The sequence below is a fragment of the Triticum urartu genome, chromosome 5A, assembly GCF_056163025.1.
Source record: "Triticum urartu cultivar PI428250 chromosome 5A, HENAU_Tu73, whole genome shotgun sequence".
Classification (NCBI taxonomy): domain Eukaryota; kingdom Viridiplantae; phylum Streptophyta; class Magnoliopsida; order Poales; family Poaceae; genus Triticum; species Triticum urartu.
In genome coordinates, this window is record NC_141877.1 from 369,411,677 (window position 1) to 369,433,694 (window position 22,018).

At 46.6% G+C, this 22,018-nt stretch overlaps 1 protein-coding gene, 1 long non-coding RNA gene and 1 pseudogene across 2 annotated transcripts; 1 reads left to right on the plus strand and 2 right to left on the minus strand.

The window, feature by feature from the left end:
* Nucleotides 1–4,468: 4,468 nt before the first annotated feature.
* Nucleotides 4,469–7,900, minus strand: LOC147971419 (uncharacterized). The gene is made up of 2 exons (XR_015604672.1): nt 7,402–7,900; nt 4,469–4,791 (listed from the first exon to the last, which is right to left on the minus strand). It is a non-coding gene; the product is annotated as an uncharacterized LOC147971419 (long non-coding RNA).
* Nucleotides 7,901–13,799: 5,899 nt separating this feature from the next.
* Nucleotides 13,800–15,126, minus strand: LOC147971420 (uncharacterized; annotated as a pseudogene).
* A 2,250-nt stretch (nt 15,127–17,376) lies between these two features.
* Nucleotides 17,377–20,110, plus strand: LOC125555987 (amino acid transporter ANT1-like). The gene is made up of 3 exons (XM_048718791.2): nt 17,377–17,687; nt 18,930–19,574; nt 19,677–20,110. The coding sequence occupies exons 1-3, from the start codon at nt 17,451–17,453 to the stop codon at nt 20,058–20,060; spliced, it is 1,266 nt and encodes a 421-aa protein (XP_048574748.1). The 5' UTR covers nt 17,377–17,450; the 3' UTR covers nt 20,061–20,110.
* Nucleotides 20,111–22,018: the final 1,908 nt, after the last annotated feature.

Below are 22,018 nucleotides of genomic sequence, written 5' to 3' on the forward strand. Positions count from 1 at the left end.
GGTGTTCACAACATCCACAGACGACGTTGTAAGGGTTTGCACATCGAGCGGTGCATCAAAGACGTAAGCCTTCTGTGTAGCAGTGAGGACACTCCTCGGACTACGGACCTAGTCCGCATCATTGCTTACAATATCTTTCAACTTAATCTTTCTCTAGGAATGTATTGAAACAGGGAGCTACAACGTGAGCTATTTATCTACAACATATTTGCAAAGACAATTTAGACTATGTTCATGATAATTGAGTTCATCTAATCAAATTATTTAATGAACTCCCACTCAGATAGACATCCCTCTAGTCATCTAAGTGAAACATGATCCGAGTCAACTAGGCCGTGTCCGATCATCACGTGAGACGGACTAGTCAACATCGGTGAACATCTTCATGTTGATCGTATCTTCTATACGACTCATGTTCGACCTTTCGGTCTTCCATGTTCCGAGGCCATGTTTGTACATGCTAAGCTCGTCAAGTCAACCTAAGTGTTCCGCATGTGTTCCGAGGCCATGTCTGTACATGCTAGGCTCGTCAACACCCGTTGTATTCGAACGTTAGAATCTATCACACCCGATCATCACGTGGTGCTTCGAAACAATAAACCTTCGCAACGGTGCACAGTTAGGGGGAACACTTTCCTTGAAATTATTGCGAGGTATCATCTTATTTAAGCTACCGTCGTTCTAAGCAAATAAGATGTAAAACATGATAAACATCACATGCAATCAAATAGTGACATGATATGGCCAATATCATTTTGCTCCTTTTGATCTCCATCTTCGGGGCTCCATGATCATCGTTGTCACCGGCATGACACCATGATCTCCATCATCGTGTCTTCTTGAAGTTGTCTCGTCATCTATTACTTCTACTATTATGGCTAACGCTTTAGCAATAAAGTAAATTAATTACATGACATTTAAGTTGACACGCAGGTCATAAATAAATTAAGACAACTCCTATGGCTCCTACCGGTTGTCATACTCATCGACATGCAAGTCATGATTCCTATTACAAGAACATGATCAATCTCATACATCACATATATCATTCATCACATCCTTTTGGCCATATCACATCACAAGGCATATGCTGCAAAAACAAGTTAGACGTCCTCTAATTGTTGTTGCAAGTTTTTACGTGGCTGCTATAGGTTTCTAGCAAGAATGTTTCTTACCTACGCCAAAACCACAACGTGATATGCCAATTTCTATTTACCCTTCATAAGGACCCTTTTCATCGAATCCGATCCGACTAAAGTGGGAGAGACAGACACCCGCTAGCCACCTTATGCAACTAGTGCATGTCAGTCGGTGGAACCGGTCTCACGTAAGCTTACGTGTAAGGTTGGTCCGGGCCGCTTCATCCCACAATGCAGCCGAATCAAGATAAGACTAGTAACGTCAAGATAATTGACAATATCGACGCCCACAACTACTTTGTGTTCTACTCGTGCATAGTAACTACGCATAGACCTAGCTCATGATGCCACTGTTGGGGAACGTAGCAGAAATTCAAAATTTTCTACGCATCACCAAGATCAATCTATGGAGTAATCTAGCAACGAGGGAAGGAGAGTGCATCTACATACCCTTGTAGATGGCTAAGCGGAAGCATTCAAGTGAACGGGGTTGATGGAGTCGTACTCATCGTGATCCAAATCACCGATGATCCTAGTGCCGAACGAACGGCACCTCCGTGTTCAACACACGTACAGCCCGGTGATGTCTCCTACGCCTTGATCCAGCAAGGGGAGAAGGAGAGGTTGGGGAAGACTCTATCCAGCAGCAGCACGACGGCGTGGTGGTGGTGGAGGAGCGCGGGACTCCAGTAGGGCTTCGCCAAGCACTACGAGAGACGAGGAGGAAGAGAGGTAGGGCTGCGCCAAGAGGGAGAGGATCTCGTGTATCTTGCAGCCTCCAATACCTCAAGTATATATAGGGGAAGGGGAGGGGCTGCGCCCCCACCTAGGGTTCCCTCCCTAGGGGTGGTGGCAGCCCCCAGATCCCATCTGGGTGGCGGCCACAAGGGGGAGGCGCACCTGGGGTGGGCCTTAGGGCCCATCTGCCCAAGGGTATGCCCCCCTCCCCTCTTGGAGGCACCTTGGGCCTTGGTGGGAGGCGCCCCAGCCCACCTAGGGGCTGTTCCCTTCCCACTATTGGCCCATGTAGGCCTCCAGGGCTGGTGGCCCCACCTGGTGGACCCCCGGACCCCTCCGGTGGTCCCGGTACACTACCGGTGATGCCCGGAACACTTCCGGTGGCCAAAACCATACTTCCTATATATTACTCTTTACCTCCGGACCATTCTGGAACTCCTCGTGACGTCCGGGATCTCATCCGGGACTCCGAACAACATTCGGTAAATGCGTACATACTTTCCCTATAACCCTAGCGTCATCGAACCTTAAGTGTGTAGACCCTACGGGTTCGGGAGTCATGCAGACATGGCCGAGACAACTCTCCGGCCAATAACCAACAGCGGGATCTGGATACCCATGTTTGCTCCCACATGTTCCACGATGATCTCATCGGATGAACCACGATGTCGAGGATTCAATCAATCCCGTATACAATTCCCTTTGTCTTTCGGTACGATACTTGCCCGAGATTCGATCGTCGGTATCCCGATACCTTGTTCAATCTCGTTACCGGCAAGTCTCTTTACTCGTTCCGTAACACATCATCCCGTGATCAACTCCTTGATCACACTGTGCACATTATGATGATGTCCTACCGAGTGGGCCCAGAGATACCTCTCCGTTTACATGGAGTGACAAATCCCAGTCTCGGTTCGTGCCAACCCAACAGACACTTTCGGAGATACCTGTAGTGTACCTTTATAGCCACCCAGTTACGTTGTGACGTTTGGCACACCCAAAGCACTCCTACGGTATCCGGGAGTTGCACAATCTCATGGTCTAAGGAAATGATACTTGACATTAGAAAAGCTTTAGCAAACGAACTACACGATCTTTGTGCTAGGCTTAGGATTGGGTCTTGTCCATCACATCATTCTCCTAATGATGTGATCCCGTTATCAACGACATCCAATGTCCATGGTCAGGAAACCGTAACCATCTATTGATCAACGAGCTAGTCAACTAGAGGCTTACTAGGGACATGGTGTTGTCTATGTATCCACACATGTATCTGAGTTTCCTATCAATACAATTCTAGCATGGAGAATAAACGATTATCATGAACAAGGAAATATAATAATAACCAATATATTATTGCCTCTAGGGCATATTTCCAACAGAGCATGCTTGAGAAAGCATAGGATATAATTTACCAAAGGCATTATGTATCGGGGAAAGAACTCACAAGGTGATTGAATATGAAGGACATTGTCGGATGATATTTCAACAAAGGATCCGACGGTCCATAGCGAAGCTGATGTGAGTATCGGCACACAACCAGAGGAAGAAACAATGCGAAGGCATTGGATTATAGAAGCAACTAGCTAATTCAAAGCTCACATGTAAAGGAATTATGATTTCCAAATCAAAGGATCAGAAGCAAATGCTCTGATTAAGGATGGATAGGTTGAGTAAGCTTAGGGGTAAAATCGAAAACAATTTGATTGGTCGAGATTCAGCTCATGTTTAAAATGACGTCTGAGCCGAAAGGATGAATTCTAGGATCTGATTGAGGATTGCGAGCATGCACAACATTTTGAATCAACGAACTCAAAATGATAATGACAAGGGATGCCAATATGATTACGAGACTTATGGGATTAACCATAATGCAAGCAAGCAAGAATTTCAAGAGCAATACGCTCCTGAGGATTTTTGAAAGATCGAATGGTATTTCGAAGATTGGTGACATACATGAATCAACTGGGGGATGAGCAGATACTCGATAAGTGCGAGAATTATCCATAGGGGTATTCATGTGACAAAGAACAGCAAGGCAGTAAGCTTAAAGGATTATCGAAACAACGACGAGTATTTCGGGGTATCTTGTAATAACAAGACCAACTGGGGATGAATGTAAGAATAACAACTGCAAGTAGTTACCCATAAGGGTTGAGGGTGGAAGGGGAATTGCAAACGCGATGAACACAAGTTCTCGGGTGAACAGCGGAGAGTATCTTCAGGGTCTTCACGTGCAGCAGAGGATCATCAGTAATAAGGGGCTGTCCGGATGAAAGTGATAACGAGATCCTAATGTTAGATTTAGCAAAATTTAATTAGCCCGAATAGAAGAGAGATCAGAGTCCCAGAGTATAGACAAGGAGTAAAAGATCCTAATACCACCCAATGGCGATGTGGGCCCGTAAGCCACACAGCCATGTTAGTAAAAGTTTTTTTTTCAATGACTAGACTCGACTTCGGCCAAGGAGCGTGGAAGGGGGATTCCTACGGGCAGTCGGCTCTGATACCAACTTGTGGTGCCCCGATTCAATCATACACTAATCATACACGCAAACGTGTACGATCAAGATCAGGGACTCACGGGAAGATATCACAACACAACTCTACAAATAAAATAAGTCATACAAGCATCATATTACAAGCCAGGGGCCTCAAGGGCTCGAATACAAGAGCTCGATCTTAGACGAGTCAGCGGAAGCAACAATATCTGAGTACAGACATAAGTTAAACAAGATTGCCTTAAGAAGGCTAGCACAAACTGGGATACAAATCGAAAGAGGCACAGGCCTCCTGCCTGGGATCCTCCTAAACTACTCTTGGTCATTGTCAGCGGCCTGCACGTAGTAGTAGGCACCTCCAGAGTAGTAGCAGTCATCATCGACGGTGGCGTCTGGCTCCTGGTCTCCATCGTCTGGCCGCAGCAATCGGATATAGAAAAGGAAAAAAAGGGGAAGAAAAGCAACCGTGAGTACTCATCCAAAGTACTCGCAAGCAAGGAGCTACACTACAGATGTATGCATTGGTATCAAATGGAGTAAGGTTATCATATGTGGACTGAACTGCAGAATGCCGGAATAAGAGGGGGGTAGCTAGTCCTGTCGAAGACTAAGCTTCTGGTAACCTCCATCTTGCAGCATGTAGAAGAGAGTAGACTGAAGTCCTCCAAGTAGCATCGCATAGCATAATCCTACCCGGCAATCCTCTCCTCGTCGCCCTGTTAGAGAGCGATCACCGGTTGTATCTGGAACTTGTAAGGGTGTGTTTTATTAAGTATCCGGTTCTAGTTGTCATAAGGTCAAGGTACAACTCCAAGTCGTCCTGTTACCGAAGATCACGGCTATTCGAATAGATTAACTTCCCTGCAGGGGTGCACCACATAACCCAACACGCTCGATCCCATTTGGCCGGACATACTTTCCTGGGTCATGCCCGGCCTCGGAAGATCAACACGTCGCAGCCCTATCTAGGCATAATAGAGAGGTCAGCACGCCGGTCTAAATCCTATGGCGCAGGGGTCTGGGCCCATCACCCATTGCACACCTGCACGTTGCGTAGGCGGCCGATGAGCAGACCTAGCAACCTCCATTACAAAGGAAGTTGTGTTACGCGGTCCAACCCAGCGCACGCCGCTCAGTCGCTGACGTCACGAAGGCTTCGGCTGATACCACGACGTAGAGTGCCCATAACTTTCCCCGCGTAGATGGTTAGTGCGTATAGGCCAGTGGCCAGACTCAGATCAAATACCAAGATCTCGTTAAACGTGTTAAGTATCCGCGAACGCCGACCAGGGCCTGGCCCACCTCTCTCCTAGGTGGTCTCAACCTACCATGTCGCTCCACCTCAAAGTAACAGTCGGGGGCCGTCGAGAACCCAGGGCCACCTCTACCGGGATGGAGCCACTTGCCCCTTTAGCCCCCATCTCCGAACAGTATCAAAAGTAATGTAACAGTATAAGTATATATCATATGCCCGTGATCACCTCCCGAAGTGATCACGGCCCAGTAGTATAGCATGGCAGACAGACAAGAGTGTAGGGCCACTGATGGAACACTAGCATCCTATACTAAGCATTTAGGATTGCAGGTAAAGGTAACAGCAGTAGTAGCAAGGACAGCCTATGCATCAGGATAGGATAACGGAAAGCAGTAACATGCTACACTACTCAAATGCAAGCAGTAGAGAGAAGAATAGGCGATATCTGGTGATCAAAGGGGGGGCTTGCCTGGTTGCTTTGGCAAGAGTGGTTCGTCGTCGATGTAGTCGATCACAGGGGTACTGACAGTGGTCTCGGGGTCTACCAGAAAGAAGTAATGGAGGGGAACACAATAAATAACAAAGCAATCAAAGCATCACAGAGCATAACATGGCAATACGCGGTGCTAGAGGTGACCTAACGCGGTATGAGGTGATACCGGTGAAGGGGGAAACATCCGGGAAAATATCCCCGGTGTTCGCGTTTTTGGACAGATGATCCGGAGGGGGAAAGTCACGTGTACGCTATGCTAGGGACGTGTGATGGACGAAAGGACTACGTATTCGAGATCGTCTCGTCGTTCTGAGCAACTTTCATATATAAAGTATTTTCATCCGAGGTACGGTTTATTTTATATTAATTTGCAAAGTTTTCATTGATTTTCCAAGTTTACAGAATTCTTTTAATTTGAAAATAAAACAGCAAAATACTTTTGTCACCTAGTGCTATTCTAGCCATAGTGTATGCCAGTGGGGTCAGTGGGGTTAGGTTGACCCAGTCAAATATTGACAAGTCAACATATGAACAGTGTAGGGGCCACATGTCATTGACTTAGGCTTTTCTTAAAATTTGTTTTTCTGTAAACTATCAGGGGTCCACATGTCATCTACTAATGGACTAATCAACTAGTACTACTAATTAGACTAACTAACTAAATTAGTCCCTAAACTAGTCTACTATTTGAACCGGCAACACACACACAGAACACACACTCACGCACACACACATAGCGCACACACACGCACATCTCACGGCCACACACACATAACACACACTCACGCACACACACATAGCACACACACGCACATCTCACAGCCACACACACAGCGCCATGGCCAGCTCCAACAACAGCAGCCGGCGGCAGTAGCAGCCATGGGCGCGAGGCAAGCAGCAACGCAGTAGGCCGCAGCAAGCAGGAGTGCACGCAGTGGCAAGCAGAGCAGCCCCGCTGCAAGTAACAGAAAAGGCAGCGACAGCAGCTAAAATAGAGCAGCGGCAGCGGCGGCCGGAAGCAGCAGCGCGGCAGCGGACGGGCGCGGCCACACGCGAGCACGGTCGGGCGCCGGTCAGGGCGCGGGCCGAGTGGCCTGTGCTGCGGACATAGGGCGTGTCGGCACGGCCAGGGCGCACACTAGGCGGCCAGGATGCAGGGCGTGGGCGCGGTGAGCGTAACGTGGTCGCGGTGACCGTGGCCATCGGCCGGAACTTGGGCGGCGCAATAGAGCAACAAACAGTGGGGGGATCGAGGGGAATGGGGGTGGAGCTCACAGGGGAAGGCCGAGGACGCATCCGGCAGAGCGGAGGAGCTTCGGTGAGGTAGATCGGGCGCGGGGCAGCGGCGCCTGTAGGCGAGGAAGACGCGTCGATCCCGGCGATGCAGTGCTTCCCTGCTCGAACCAGTAGAAGTAGCCGAAGGAGACGTCCATGGTGCAACTCCTGGACAACTTTTCAGGCGTCGGGGGAGTCGGTGGCCGCGACGACGACGATGTCCATGACGAGTAGCTCTCGGGCGAACTTCCGAATCGAAAGAGAGAGAGAGGCAGAGGGATTTGGGGCTAGGGTTTTCGTCTACTGGGTCGGGGTGACCTTATCCTCCTCGAGGTGGTACTGGATGCTCGACACGGCGGCCAGGGAGGCGTGGATGGCCGCCCGATCCCCCTGCTCCCACTGTAGCGAGAGGTAGCAGGAGACGTGGACGTGGGTTGGGCCTCCTCCTGTAGTAGTAGGCCTAAGTGTCTAGCATTTTCTTCATTTTCTTTTCTTTTAAACTTTCTGTTTTGATTTTTTTTAGATCCAAATAAATTTGTTACATAAGAAACTTGTCTCATAAATACTTTGTAATATTGTGGAACTATCCACAGAGTTTTAGATTATTTTCGAAAGGCCTTAACTATTTTGTTTGCATTTTTTTGAAAAGTATAACGTTGACTTGAAATTTAATTTTGAATTTGAATTCGTTTTCAATCATAGGGCAATTAGCTTAGTAAGCATGCTGACTTGGCATCTTTAGCGTGGAGTTACTGTAGCTTAATTATCTGGGCGTCACAGATCGAGATTGGGATTTGTCACTCCGAGTATCGGAGAGGTATCTCTGGGCCCTCTCGGTAATGCACATCATAAGAAGCCTTGCAAGCAAAGTTACTAATGAGTTAGTTGCAGGATGATGTATTACGGAACGAGTAAAGAGACTTTCCGGTAAGGAGATTGAACTAGGTATGAAGATACCGGCGATCGAAGCTCGGGCAAGTAACATACCGATGACAAAGGGAATAATGTATGTTATCATAATGGTTCGACCGATAAAGATCTTCGTAGAATATGTAGGAGCCAATATGAGCATCCAGGTTCCGCTATTGGTTATTGACCGAAGAGGTGTCTCGGTCATGTCTACATAGTTCTCGAACCCGTAGGGTCCGCACGGTTAACGTTCGATGACGATGTAGTATTATATGAGTTATGTGATTTGGTGACCGAATGTTGTTCGGAGTCCCGGATGAGAACACGGACATGACGAGGAGTCTCGAAATGGTCGAGAGGTAAAGATTGATATATAGGATGATAGTATTCGGACACCGAAAGTGTTTCGTGGGGGTACCAGGTACTTATCGGGTCAGCGGAAGGGGTTTCAGACACCCCCGGCAAAAGATATGGGCATTATGGGCCAACAGGGGAACACACCAGCCACAAGGGGCTGGTGCACCCCACATATGGGCTGGCCAAGGATGGAGAAGGAAAGGGGAAGGGAGAAAGGCAAGTGTGGATTAGGATTCACACTTCCTTCTCTCTCCCCCTTCTTTCCTTCCCCATCCGTCAAATATGGCGGGGGGGCGCAGGGCAGGGAAGCCTCAAGGGGTCCGGCGGCCAGCACTTGGGGTGCCCCTTGGCATCTCCCCTCTCCCTCCCACCTATATATATGAGGAGGGGGCGCCTAGGACACAACAACATCAATTGTTAGCCGTGTGTGGCGCCCCCCTCCACAGTTTACACCCCCGGTCATATTCTCGCGGTGCTTAGGCAAAGCCCTGTGCGGATCACTGCACCATCACCACGCCGTCGTGTTGACGGAACTCATCTACTTCCTCGACACCTTGCTGGATCAAGAAGGCGAGGGACGTCATCGCGCTGAATGTGTGTATAACTCGGAGGTGTCATGCGTTCGGTGCTTGATCGGTCGGAGCTAGAAGAAGTTCGACTACATCAAGCGCGTTGTCAAACACTTCTGATTTTGGTCTACGAGGGTACGTAGACACACTCTCCCCCTCTCGTTGCTATGCATCTCCTAGATAGATCTTGCGTGAGCGTAGGATTTTTTTTGAAATTGCATGGTATGTTTCCCAACAAATATGACCAAAACAGCAGTGTCGTAGTATGCTGCACTATTATTATCAACTTTGCATCTTTTGGCATCTATATTATGAATATGTGTATCACTACGATCGAGATTTAAACCATTTACATCAGGTGTATGACCATAGAAGGTTTTATTCATGTAAATAGAACAACAATTATTCTCTGATTTAAATGAATAACATTATTGCAATAAACATGATCTAATGATATTCATGCTCAACGCAGACACCAAATAACATTTATTTAGGTTCAACACTAATCCCGAAGGTTGAGGGAGAGTGCGATGGTGATCGTATCAACCTTGGAATTACCTCCAACACACATTGTCACCTCGTCCTTAACTAGTCTCTGTTCATTATGCAACTCCCGTTTCGAGTTACTAATATGAGCAACTGAACTGGTATCAAATACTCAGGGGTTGCTACGAACACTAGTAAAGTACACATCAATAACACGTATATCAAATATACCTTTGTTCACTTTGCCATTCTTCTTATCTGCCAAGTATTTGGGGCAGTTCCGCTTCCAGTGATCATTCCCTTTGCAGTAGAAGCACTCAGTTTCAGGCTTGGGTCCAGCTTTGGGCTTTCTTCACGTGAGTAGCAACTTGCTTGCCATTCTTGTTGAAGTTCCCTTTCTTTCCCTTTGCCCTTTTTCTTAAAACTAGTGGTCTTGTTAACCATCAACACTTGATGTTTTTTCTTGATTTCTACCTTCGCCGGTTTCAGCATCGTGAAGAGCCCGGGAATCGTTTTTGTCATCCCTTGCATATTATAGTTCATCACGAAGTTCTAGTAGCTTGGTGATAGTGACTAGAGAACTCTGTCAATCACTATCTTATCTGGAAGATTAACTCCCACTTGATTCAAGTTATTGTAGTACCCAGACATTCTGAGCACATCCTCACTGGCTGAGCTATTCTCCACCATCTTGTAGGCAAAGTACTTGTCAGAGGTCTCATACCTCTTAACACGGGCATGAGTCTGAAATACCAATTTCATCTCTTGGAACATCTCATATGCTCCATGGCATTCAAAACGTTTTTGAAGTCCCGGTTGTAAGCCGTATGGCGCACTAAACTATCAAGTAGTCATCATACCGAGCTTGTCAAACATTCATAACGTCTGCATCTGCTCCTGCAATAGGTCTGTCACCTAGCGGTGCATCAAGGATATAATTCTTTTGTGAAGCAATGAGGATAATCCTCAGATCACGGACCCAATCCGCATCATTGCTATTATCCACTTTCAACTTAGTTTTCTCTAGGAACATATCAAAAAATAGGGGAGCTATATCGCGAGCTATTGATCTACAACATAGATATGCAAAAACTATTAAGACTAAGTTCATGATAAATTTAAGTTCAATTAATCAAATTACTAATGAACTCCCACTTAAACAAACATCCCTCAAGTTATCTAAGTGATACATGATCCAAATCAACTACCACATGTCCGATCATCACGTGAGATGGGGTAGTCATCAGTGGTGAACATCTCTATGTTGATCATATCTACTACAAGATTCACATTCGACCTTTAGGTCTCCAGTGTTCCGAGGCCATGTCTATACATGCTAGGCTCGTCAACTTCAACCCAAGTATTCTGCATGTGCAAAACTGTCCTGCACTCGTTGTATGTGAACGTAGAGTCTATCACACCCGATCATCTCGTGGTGTCTCAACATGATGAACTGTAGCAACAATGCATACTCAGGGAGAACACTTTTACCTTGAAATTTAGTGAAGGGATCATCTTATAATGCTATCGCCGTACTAAGCAAAATAAGATGCATAAAAGATAAACATCACATGCAATCAAAATATGTGACATGATATGGCCATCATCATCTCGTGCTTTTGATCTCCATATCCAAAGCATCGTCATGATCTCCATCATCACCGGCTCGACACCTTGATCTCCATCGTTGCGTCGTGGTCGTCTCGCCAACTATTGCTTCTACAACTATCGGTAACGCATAGTGATAAAGTAAAACAATTACATGGCGTTTGCATTTCATACAATAAAGAGACAACCATAAGGCTCCTGCCGGTTGCCGATAACTTTTACAAAACATGATCATCTCATACAATAATGTATATCACATCATGTCTTGACCATATCACATCACAACATGCCCTGCAAAAACAAGTTAGACGTCCTCTACTTTGTTGTTGCAAGTTTTACGTGGCTACTATGGGCTTCTAGCAAGAACCGTTCTTACCTACGCATCAAACCACAATGGTGTTTCATCAATTTTGTTGTTTTAACCTTCTTCAAGGACCGGCCACAGTCAAATTCGATTCAACTAAACTAGGAGAAACAAACACCCGCCATCCACCTTTATGCAAAACTAGTTGCATGTCTGTAAGTGGAACCGGTCTCATGTGCATTGACATGTAAGGTTGGTCCGGGCCGCTTCATCCCACAATACCGCAGAATCAAAATAAGACGTTGGTGGTAAGCAGTATGACTATCACCGCCCACAACTCTTTGTGTTCTACTCGTGCATATCATCTACGCATAGACCTGGCTCATGATGCCACTGTTGGGAATCGTTGCATGAAAAACAAAAAAAATTCTATGCACAAGCAATGATCTATCCATGGAGATGCATAACAACGAGGGGGAGAGTGTGTCTACGTACCCTCGTAGACCGTAAGTGGAAGCGTTTGACAACGCGGTTGATGTAGTCGAACTTCTTCTACCTCCGACCGATCAAGTACCGATTGTACAACACCCTCGAGTTCTGCACACGGTCAGCTCGGTGGTGTCCCTTGCCTTCTTGATCCAGCAAGACATCGAGGTAGTAGATGAGTTCCGTCAGCACGACAGCATGGTGATGGTGATGGTGAAGTGATCTCCGTAGGGCTTCGCCTAAGCACTACGAAAATATGACCGGAGGCGTAAACGGTGGAGGGGGGCGCCGCACATGGCTAGGCAATTGTCTGGTGTGTGCTAGGGGTGCCCCCCATATATATATAGGTGGGAGGGAGAGGGGATAGGCCAGGAGGTGCCCCAAGTAGGACTGAATCCTACTTCCTCCTAGGCCGGCGCCCCCTCCTTATTTGTCGAAGGGGGAAGGAAAGAGGAGGGAGGAGGGAAGGAAGGGGGAGGCCGAATCCCCCCTTTCCTTCTCCCTTCCCCGATGTCCTTCTCCTCTAGTTTGGCCCATATGGGGGGCACACCAGCCCCGGTGGCTGGTGCGTTTCCCCTCTTGGCTCACTAGGCCCATATCTTTTGCCGGAGGTGCCCAGAACCCTTCCGGTGACCCGATAAGGACCCGGTACCCCCAAAACACTCCCGCTGTCTGAATACTATCATCCTATATATGAATCTTTACTTCTCAACCATTTAGAGACTCCTCCTCATATCCATGATCTCATCCGGGACTCCGAACAACATTCGGTCACCAAATCACATACTCATATAATACAAAATCGTCATCAAACGTTAAGCGTGCAGACCCCACGGGTTCGAGAACTATGTAGACATGACCGAGACACCTCCCCGGTCAATAACCAATAGCGAAACCTGGATGCCTATATTGGCTCCTACATATTCTACGAAGATCTTTATCGGTCGAACCATTATGACAACATACGTTATTCCCTTTGTCTATGGTATATTACTTGCCCGAGATTCGATCATCTGTATCTTCATACCTAGTTCAATCTCATTACCCCGGCAAGTCTCTTTACCCGTTCTATTATACATCATCCTGCAACTAACTCATTAGTCACTTTGGTTGCAAGGTTTCTTATGATGTGTATTAACGAGAGGGCCCAGAGATACCTCTCCGATACTTGGAGTGAAAAATCCTAATCTCGATCTATGCCAACTCAACAAACACCTTCGGAGATACCTGTAGAGCATCTTTATAATCAACCGGTTACGTTGTGACGTTTGATAGGACACAAGGCATTCCTCCGGTATCCGAGAGTTGCATAATCTCGTAGTCAAAGGAATATGTATTTGACACGAAGAAAGCAATAGCAATAAAATAGAACGATCATAATGCTAGGCTAACGGATGGGTCTTGTCCATCACATCATTCTTCTAATGATGTGATCCCGTTATGAAATGACAACTCATGTCCATGGTTAGGAAACCTTAACCATCTTTGATCAATGAGCTAGTCAAGTAGAGGCTCACTAGGGACACGGTGTTTGTTTATATATTCACACATGTATTTAGGTTTCTGATTAATACAATTCTAGCATGAATAAACCTTTATCACGAATAAGAAAATATAAAATAACAACTTTATTGTTGCCTCTAGGGAATATTTCCTTCACACCGAAAGTATAAAGCATCTCAAACATAATAAAAATTTAATTGAGATTTCAAGACCATCGGACGACCACTTAGAGCATCTCCAGCCGCGCCCCCAACAGGCCCCCAGGCCACTTTTTTGGCGCCGGCGCCAAAAAAACGCCCCAGTCGCACCCCCAGGACGACGAAAAGTGCCGGTTCGGCCCTTTTTTCCGCCCGGCGGCCGCAGGACGAACCTGGCACACTGGGGGGCGATCGGGGGCTCCGGCGCAAGGGAAAAGCACGGCTGGCCCACACCATCAGGCGAAAAGTCAAGATTTTCTTCCTCGACCCGCCTTCCAGCCCCCGCGCCCTCGGCCGCCACTAGCTATATCCCGGCGCCGCTCGCCGCCCTTCACCGCTAGATAGCCATTCCCCGCTAGACAAATAGCAGAGGTTCGCCGCGGCAGCCCCTCCAACAACAGCTGGGCATTTTCGGTCGCCGTTTCCGGCCGCGGAGGGGCAGTTCGGCGGGTGCACGCCCACCGGGTGCAAGGTGTTCGGCAATTTGCCTGCCTCGGCGATGGACTCGGATGACGAGGAAGCGCTCGCCGCGCTGCTGGAGGAGGAAGCCGAGGCCGACGTCCAGGAAGAAGAGCATTTGATGGTGCTCGCCGCCCTCGCCCATCTGCTGGCGAGCAATGAAAAGCTGCGGCGAGGTGGCTCGGCGCCGGGGCGGGTGAAAGTAATAAACCGGCATCGTCTCGAAGGCTACTGCATGCTTTAGTCCGACTACTTCGCCGATGCTCCACTTCACAGCGACAAAACATTTCGACGCCGTTATCGGATGAGCCGAAAGCTCTTCCTCAGTATTGTGAATTCCATCCGAGAGTTTGACAACTACTTCAAGTGCGAGATGGATTGCACCGGCAAACTTGGATTCACCTCGATCCAGAAGTGCACGACAGCGATGAGGATGCTTGCATACGGAGCTCCCGGTGATTCACTGGACGACTATGGGCGCATGGCCGAGTCCACCAGCATGGAGTGTTTCTACAAGTTCTGTCGGGCTGTGGTGGCAGTGTTTGGACCGCAATACTTGAGAACACCCAATGCGGAAGACACTGCTCGGATCCTAGCACAAAATGTAGCAAGAGGATTTCCTGGGATGCTTGGAAGCATCGACTGCATGCATTGGAAATGGAAGAATTTCCCATTTTCTTGGCAGGGGATGTACACAGGCGTCAAAGGCGGTTGCAGTGTGGTACTTGAGGCGGTGGCCACACAGGACCTCTGGATTTGGCATTCCTTCTTTGGTATGCCAGGAACTCACAATGACATCAACGTGCTGCAATGCTCTCCTGTCTTTGACAAGCTTGTTGAAGGTCATTCTCCTTCGGTGAACTTCGAGATCAATGGGCGGCACTACAACAAGGGGTACTATCTAGCTGATGGCATCTATCCGAGATGGTCGACATTTGTGAAGACGATCTCAAACCCTGTGCCAGGAGGCAAGAACTCCTGGTTTGCGAAGGTTCAGGAGGCTTGCAGGAAGGATGTCGAGCGGGCATTTGGTGTGCTCCAATCTCGATTTGCTATTGTCCGGTACCCCACTCAGACCTGGTCGAAAGATCAAATGTGGGAGATTATGACTTGCTGTGTCATCTTGCACAACATGATCATCGAGAGCGAGCAAGAAGACCCAGTGTTTGACACTGAACCATACTACAGGCAGGTTCCTCTAGCCGAAGTTGATCACCAGCTACCGGCAACCTGGACTGCCTATCTCAGTATGCGTCAGGAGATCCGAGACCCACAAGTGCATCATCAACTGCAGCAAGATCTGATAGAGCACCTATGGAGGCTCAAGGGCGACGCCGGGCGCGACGTGTGATGAAATATGAGTTTTTATTTGTTGAACTATATAATTTGTATTGAACTATTTGTTGTTGTATTATTTTGTTGAAGTATTTGATATTTCTGTGATGAAATATGTGATAAAAAAATTTATGTGGATAATTGAACGCCGAACAACGGCGAACCATGCCGAATATGGGCCTATTGTCGCCCATATGGGCCCTTTATTTGCCGAAATGGGGCTGAAAAGTGGGCCAATATCGGCGCCTGGGGGCGAGCTGGGGGCGACGAGTGGGCGCAAAACCGCCCCCAGTGCCGATTGTATCGCCGGCTCGCCCCCAGGGGGCGATTTTTATGCGTCCTGAGGGGAGGGGGCGAACGGCTGGAGATGCTCTTAGTCATGCATGGTCACCCTTTATGCTTACTTGTTATAGTTTTTGCAAGAAGACATTGTGGTTTCTGTTAAGGGAAATGATAGCGATCAGCCAGCGGATAAACATCAGAGACGTTGACCTCCTCGAGCAAACGACACGTGTCCTCACAAGTCCCACGAAACCGCTTATCCTTTCAACCCTATCTCCTCGCTGCACATCCACAAGTCTTACCCCTTTCCTTTCTAGCACCATCTGCATCACTCCTTCCTCACATCACCCAGCCTCATCTGCGCTGCCGAACTAGTCGCTGTGGTTGTAAGAGAGCAGGCGACGACACATCCATGTTGCAAATCGCCGCTGCAAGGATCGCCATTGCAAGGGATTCCAAAAGGTATTGTAGCAGGGCGGGGCTCCTACGCTGAACCGTTAGCGCACGTTCACCTCAAATCACTTTCAGGCGAGGCACGACTCGCCGACATGCTTCTGCAACAGCGGGAGCGATGGCGCTGCTGCTCTGTTGCGGTCGGCAGCGACGCGCACGACGCAAGCAACGGCGGCGATGTGTCTGCACATCATTTCAGTTGCAAACTTTTCCGCAACATTACCTATGTTGCAAAAAGTTCTTCCACAACATCACTGTTGTTGCCAAAAAAATTGAAGCTAGAAAAAATTTCTGCGACACGACCTATGTTGCAAAAAAAATCCCGCAACACAACCTATGTTGCAAAAATATATTCTGCAACATGACCTCTGTTGCGAATGTTTCTGCAACAAGATTTTTGTTGCAAAGTAGAAGAAAACGTTTGGCCACTAGATTGTCTCATATCCGACGGCTCTCAAGGTTGTGGACCTTTTAAAAAGATCTGCCCGCCGACACGTAGCAGCCTCCTTTTGTTAATGGAAATAAGAAGAAGCTCTTTTTATACTATAAAAAAATAGATGCGAAAATCTATGTGTGCATCTTACTCCCTCTGTCCCAAAATATAAAAACGTTTTTTACACCTTCTTATATTTTGGGACAGAGGGAGTAGTGTATATATCCCTCTCAACCAAACTAAAGGCCAAATCAGAAAATCCACGTGTGCCTCCCTCGTGCGCTTTTGATACTACTTCATCCATCTCAACTTGAGTACCCTCCGTTCTAAATTACGCGTTGCAGAAATGGATGTATCTAGAATTAAAATACATTTAGATACATTCATTTCTGCGACGAGTAATTCAGAACGGAAGGAGTATAATCACATCTCATAAATAAACTTCATATAATCACAACAGAAAATCATGTGTGCTTCTTTTTTTTTTAGGGAAATGTGTGCTTCCCTCGTGCGCTTTACACGTCCCACTCACTCACGCGCCCAGGACAAAACCACGGCACATATAACCTCGTGAGTCGTACGTGTCGCGGCCTCGCGCACCAAACACAACTCCGAAAGCCAAATTTATCTCTGCCCTCTCGACACGTACGCGATTGCTGCTGGGGGGGATGGCGGAGGCAAAGGCGGCGGCGCTGCTGGCGCGGGAGGACGGGGGCGCCGCCGCCGAGGGATCCGGGCGCGGCGGCGGAGCGACGTGGGCGCAGACGCTGGGAAACGTGGTGGTGTCCATCGTCGGCACGGGGGTGCTGGGCCTGCCCTACGCCTTCCGCGCCGCCGGCTGGCTCGCGGGAACCCTCGGAGTCGCCGCCGCGGGCTGCGCAACGCTCTACTGCATGCTCCTCCTCGTCAGTATCTACCCAAATTTGCTTTGCATCTTCCTCTTTTGTTTCTCTCCCGCTGATTATCTGAGTTTAAGCCAAATAATATATTTGGAGCTGCAATGCGTTCTGTCTATATGCAGATTGGGTGAACTGTTCATGATAAACTGGATGACATTCGTGCTTAAACTTCCAAGTATTATGATGATTTGAAGATCTCAATCGCCATTAGTGGTGCAGAAAATACAGTTTACCCACAAATTATTTGTGTGGCTCTGTTCCTCTCTCACCTTTTTTTATTGAGCTCGCTTAACCCCTTAAGTATCCAATGAAAAAAATAGCGTGCTATAGGGTTCTAAGCAATGTCTCGTTAAATGAAATCGGCGGACAATCGTTCGCTACAACGTGATATACGGTCACTATAGTGGATTTTAAGGATTGCGCTATTTTGTCATAGCATGCTATTTTGTTCCCCCGAAAGTATCATGTCTTGGACGATTTTACCCTTAGTTGGTTTCTGAAAGAACAATAATGTGCATATATACAAAAAAAACTCATACATGTATCTACGAGATGAAATATCAACGTGTAAATTTATGTTAATGAGCATGATTATTTGCCATGCGTGCAAAAATAAAAATAAATGAGGTATTTTCCTACAAGTGGATTTTTGGCTCTTGGGATCGCATGATCTCTTTATTCCAAAATTTCAAAAACTGAGTTAAAAAGTTTTATATTAGAGTGAGTCATGTAACAAGTTTTTGTAAAGATGAATTCAAACCGGGTTTAAGAAAAAACTAAAGAGGCTAAAATAGCGTTTTCACATTGTGAAAGAAAACTTTGCTTTGTTATTTATCCACAGTTCACCCATCTGTTGTGTTTTTCTCAGAACTTCAAATTGAGTCATTTACATTTGAGATTCCTTTTGAATTTTTTGGGATGAGTGCATTTTTTTTGTTTTTTTAAGCGGTCATGTGACCCCGAGAGCCAAATGTTATTTATTTATTTTTCTGAACAGGTCCTAAATGGTTAGACATGTGTATTCTACGTTTTCTGTTGCTTGTTGAGCATGCTCAATGCTTTCAGTTGGACTAAGCCTAAGAACTTTATTTGGCTTAGTTCACAACAATTGGCACTACTTTTATGGTGAATTTTTGTGTGTGCATTATGACGAATCTTTTACTCTTATAAACTGTTCAACTTTAGTTTTGACGAATACATTACCATTTTTCAGCTGTGTAATTTAATTGGTGTATTTTCTATCTGAAGGTGGAGTGTAGAGATAAACTGGAAGAGGAAGAAACAGAAGAGCCATGTGATGTTCTCTACACATACGGGGATTTGGGTCAGAAGTGTTTTGGGACAATCGGTCGGTGCTCGACAGAAATCCTCATCTTCCTTTCTCAAGCCGGCGGTTCTGTTGCTTACCTGATATTCATTGCTCAGAATCTCCACTCCATGCTTACCCAGTTCATGTCACCAGACGGCTTCATCTTTGCCGTCCTCCTGCCTATGCAAATTGCACTCTCCTTCGTTCGCTCGCTGTCCTCCCTTTCACCTTTCAGCATATTTGCAGATGCATGCAATGTCCTAGCGATGGCCATAGTTATCAAAGAGGACATACGGCTTTTCGACCATCCATTTGCAGATAGAAGTGCTTTTAATGGGCTTTGGGCGATACCCTTCTCTTTTGGGGTTGCACTTTTCTGCTTTGAAGGGTTCAGCATGACTCTGGCACTGGAAGCATCGATGGCGGAACGGAAAAAATTCAAATGGGTGCTTTCTCAAGCACTTGTATGTATCATGTTTGTCTATGCGTGTTTTGGAGTGTGCGGATACTTGGCTTATGGTGAAGCCACCAAGGACATCGTAACACTTAATCTTCCCAACAGCTGGTCTTCTTCTGCAGTTAAGGTTAGTCCACTTTTTGCAACTTATTTGGTGTGACCAGATTTGAATTTGCTGAAGTAATGATGGTTGTACCAAGCTAACAGTTGGAAGATTTAAATTTTACAGATTGGCCTATGCATTGCACTAGCATTCACATTTCCGGTCATGATGCACCCGATCCATGAGATCGTTGAGGCGAGAATCAGATCGAGTCAGTGCTTTCAGAAGTTTTCACAGAATGTTGGTGGCCCCAATTGGTTAGCCTTGCACGCAAGCCGCATCATGGTGGTGACCATCCTTGCTGTGGTGGCCTCGTACGTGCCTGCATTTGGGGCCTTCATCGCCTTCGTCGGGAGCACGGTGTGTGCTCTGCTCGCTTTTGTGCTGCCTACCACCTTCCATCTCAGCATTGTGGGGTCTTCGATGAGCTTGTGGCGACGCCTGCTGGACTACGGTTTCCTTCTCTTTGGCCTTGTTTTTGCTGTCTATGGAACCTTCACTGCTCTCTAGTTTGTCACATTGACCAAGATCAAAATGGCCAAGAACTATGCTGGTGTGTACAGGTCGGGTGTAATTATAAACCACATGACAAAATGTAATGCACATGAGAGAAATCAATAGAAAAGAAACACCATCTAAAAGAAGAAGACGAAAAGAAAACATGGATTTGAGAGATTATTCAAGAAAATGTTCATCAGGATTGGACTCGAAGGAAGCCTAGCTGCAAGGCACAAAGATCTACTAGAATCCCGAGGTGATTATTTTGATCCTCGATTTAGAATTTCAGGTAGCGCATGCTAGCTTATGCTACGAGTACTAAGCAGTAGGGTGCTTTGCTGCGCCGAAAGATCACCTCAAAAAATTGATGGCATTTTCAGTTATTTGAAATAAGAGCATGCAGTTTCATTAGAGTAAGAGTTTAGTCGTATAAAAACGAGGAAGGATCCAACGTTTAGTTAAAAGGAGGATGTGCTGAATTCAATCTACAATTTTTTGCTGTGGCTGCATAGGTGTTCTAAAAAGGGACCAACATGATAGCTTGCACAATCGGATTTTCTCTATTACCCTTCGGTGTTTGTAGTCGTCACTAGGTATTCTACAAATCTGGATGTAATTTTTATTATTTCTGATGTTAGGTATTCTACAAATCTGGATGTAATTTTTATTATTTCTGATGTTATAGTTGTACTATCATGATTGAAGATGAATAGATTGAAAGTTTTTTCGCAAAAATAATAATAAAAGAACCGTAAGGTTTCATTTCCCACTTATGTTGTTGTTTTTGTCCGCGCCGTGAAAATCGTCCGTAGTACCAAAGTTTTTGCTCCTTTCATGATCTCGCATTAATCACACATTCCGTACAAAATGACTGAGATTGATTCCATCAATCATGTGGCCTTTCGTACCTTCCATGTGTGCCTACCTACTTGAGAACCCAAAATAATTTACCATGACAGTCGCCTTGTCAATCTTCATTCTACCACCATCGACCCCACGATCGAGTTTCTTGGCTCTTGTGTCTACTGCGCTCGCCACGCCCCCGGTGAAATCCCGCACATCTTGCAGCTCTGGCTTAGTTGACGTCCCCGGGGCGCCGTATGGCCGTTTAAGGAACAAGATAGGACGGTGTAATTATGCAATGACGAGGAGAGAGCGCAGGGAGGCATGATTGCGAGCTGCAGGACGCGGCAGTGGAACTCGCAGCAGTGTACGCATGGAGAGCGGCCATCGTCATCATGTCCTTCATTGTCTGCGACTCCTGGCTATCGCATTGTCTCTACATCGTTGATCGATCTCAGTCTCCATTGTTCGTACTACAGTCCCTCATCCGGTTCAGAGGAAGATTAATCATGTGTGTGACCAGATCGCCATTGTCTGCGACTCTTGGACATATGTTTTTGCTCTTTGTTGATTTCTTGATTGTGCTAGATGTGAAGCAGAATGCTTTGCTACTCGTACATTCCCTTCTATGAGAGATCTCTTTACTATGTCGATTTTTTTTGTATAAAGCATTTATTTGTACACTTGTTAAGAGCAATAGAGCCGAAGAGATTGATGCCTTGTTTATGCAGATTTTCCACTGACTTGAGTCCTAGCAGCAGTCATTTCCTCTTGGTTTTTATATTAACAGATAAGATAATTCTTATTATGAAAAGCTAATTGCATCTCTGCTTAGTGCATATAATGCTAGAGCAGCAGAGAGCTTATGCATGATCAGTAGTCAGGTTTGGAAATCATCATGGTGCATCGGTGCATTGCATCAGGAAGGATAAATGTTGGAAACGAATGTTTTGGCAATGCTTCACGATGTATTGATCGGTGCATAGCACACGTATATATGGAGTACAAGGTGGGCCATAACCTCAACTATACAAAGACTAGGAGGTGGGCCGGGCTATACAATATACATGCACAAAACACATATTCAACACCCCCCGAAGTCGAAGCGTCGCCGGAGACGCAAAGAC

Bases quoted from the DNA above. Each gene is read 5' to 3' on its own strand.
- LOC125555987 (XM_048718791.2), top strand. From the start codon at position 17,451: ATGGCGGAGGCAAAGGCGGCGGCGCTGCTGGCGCGGGAGGACGGGGGC. The intron at 17,688-18,929 runs GTCAGTATCTAC...TTCTATCTGAAG, and splicing joins TCTACTGCATGCTCCTCCTC to GTGGAGTGTAGAGATAAACT. The intron at 19,575-19,676 runs GTTAGTCCACTT...TAAATTTTACAG, and splicing joins GGTCTTCTTCTGCAGTTAAG to ATTGGCCTATGCATTGCACT.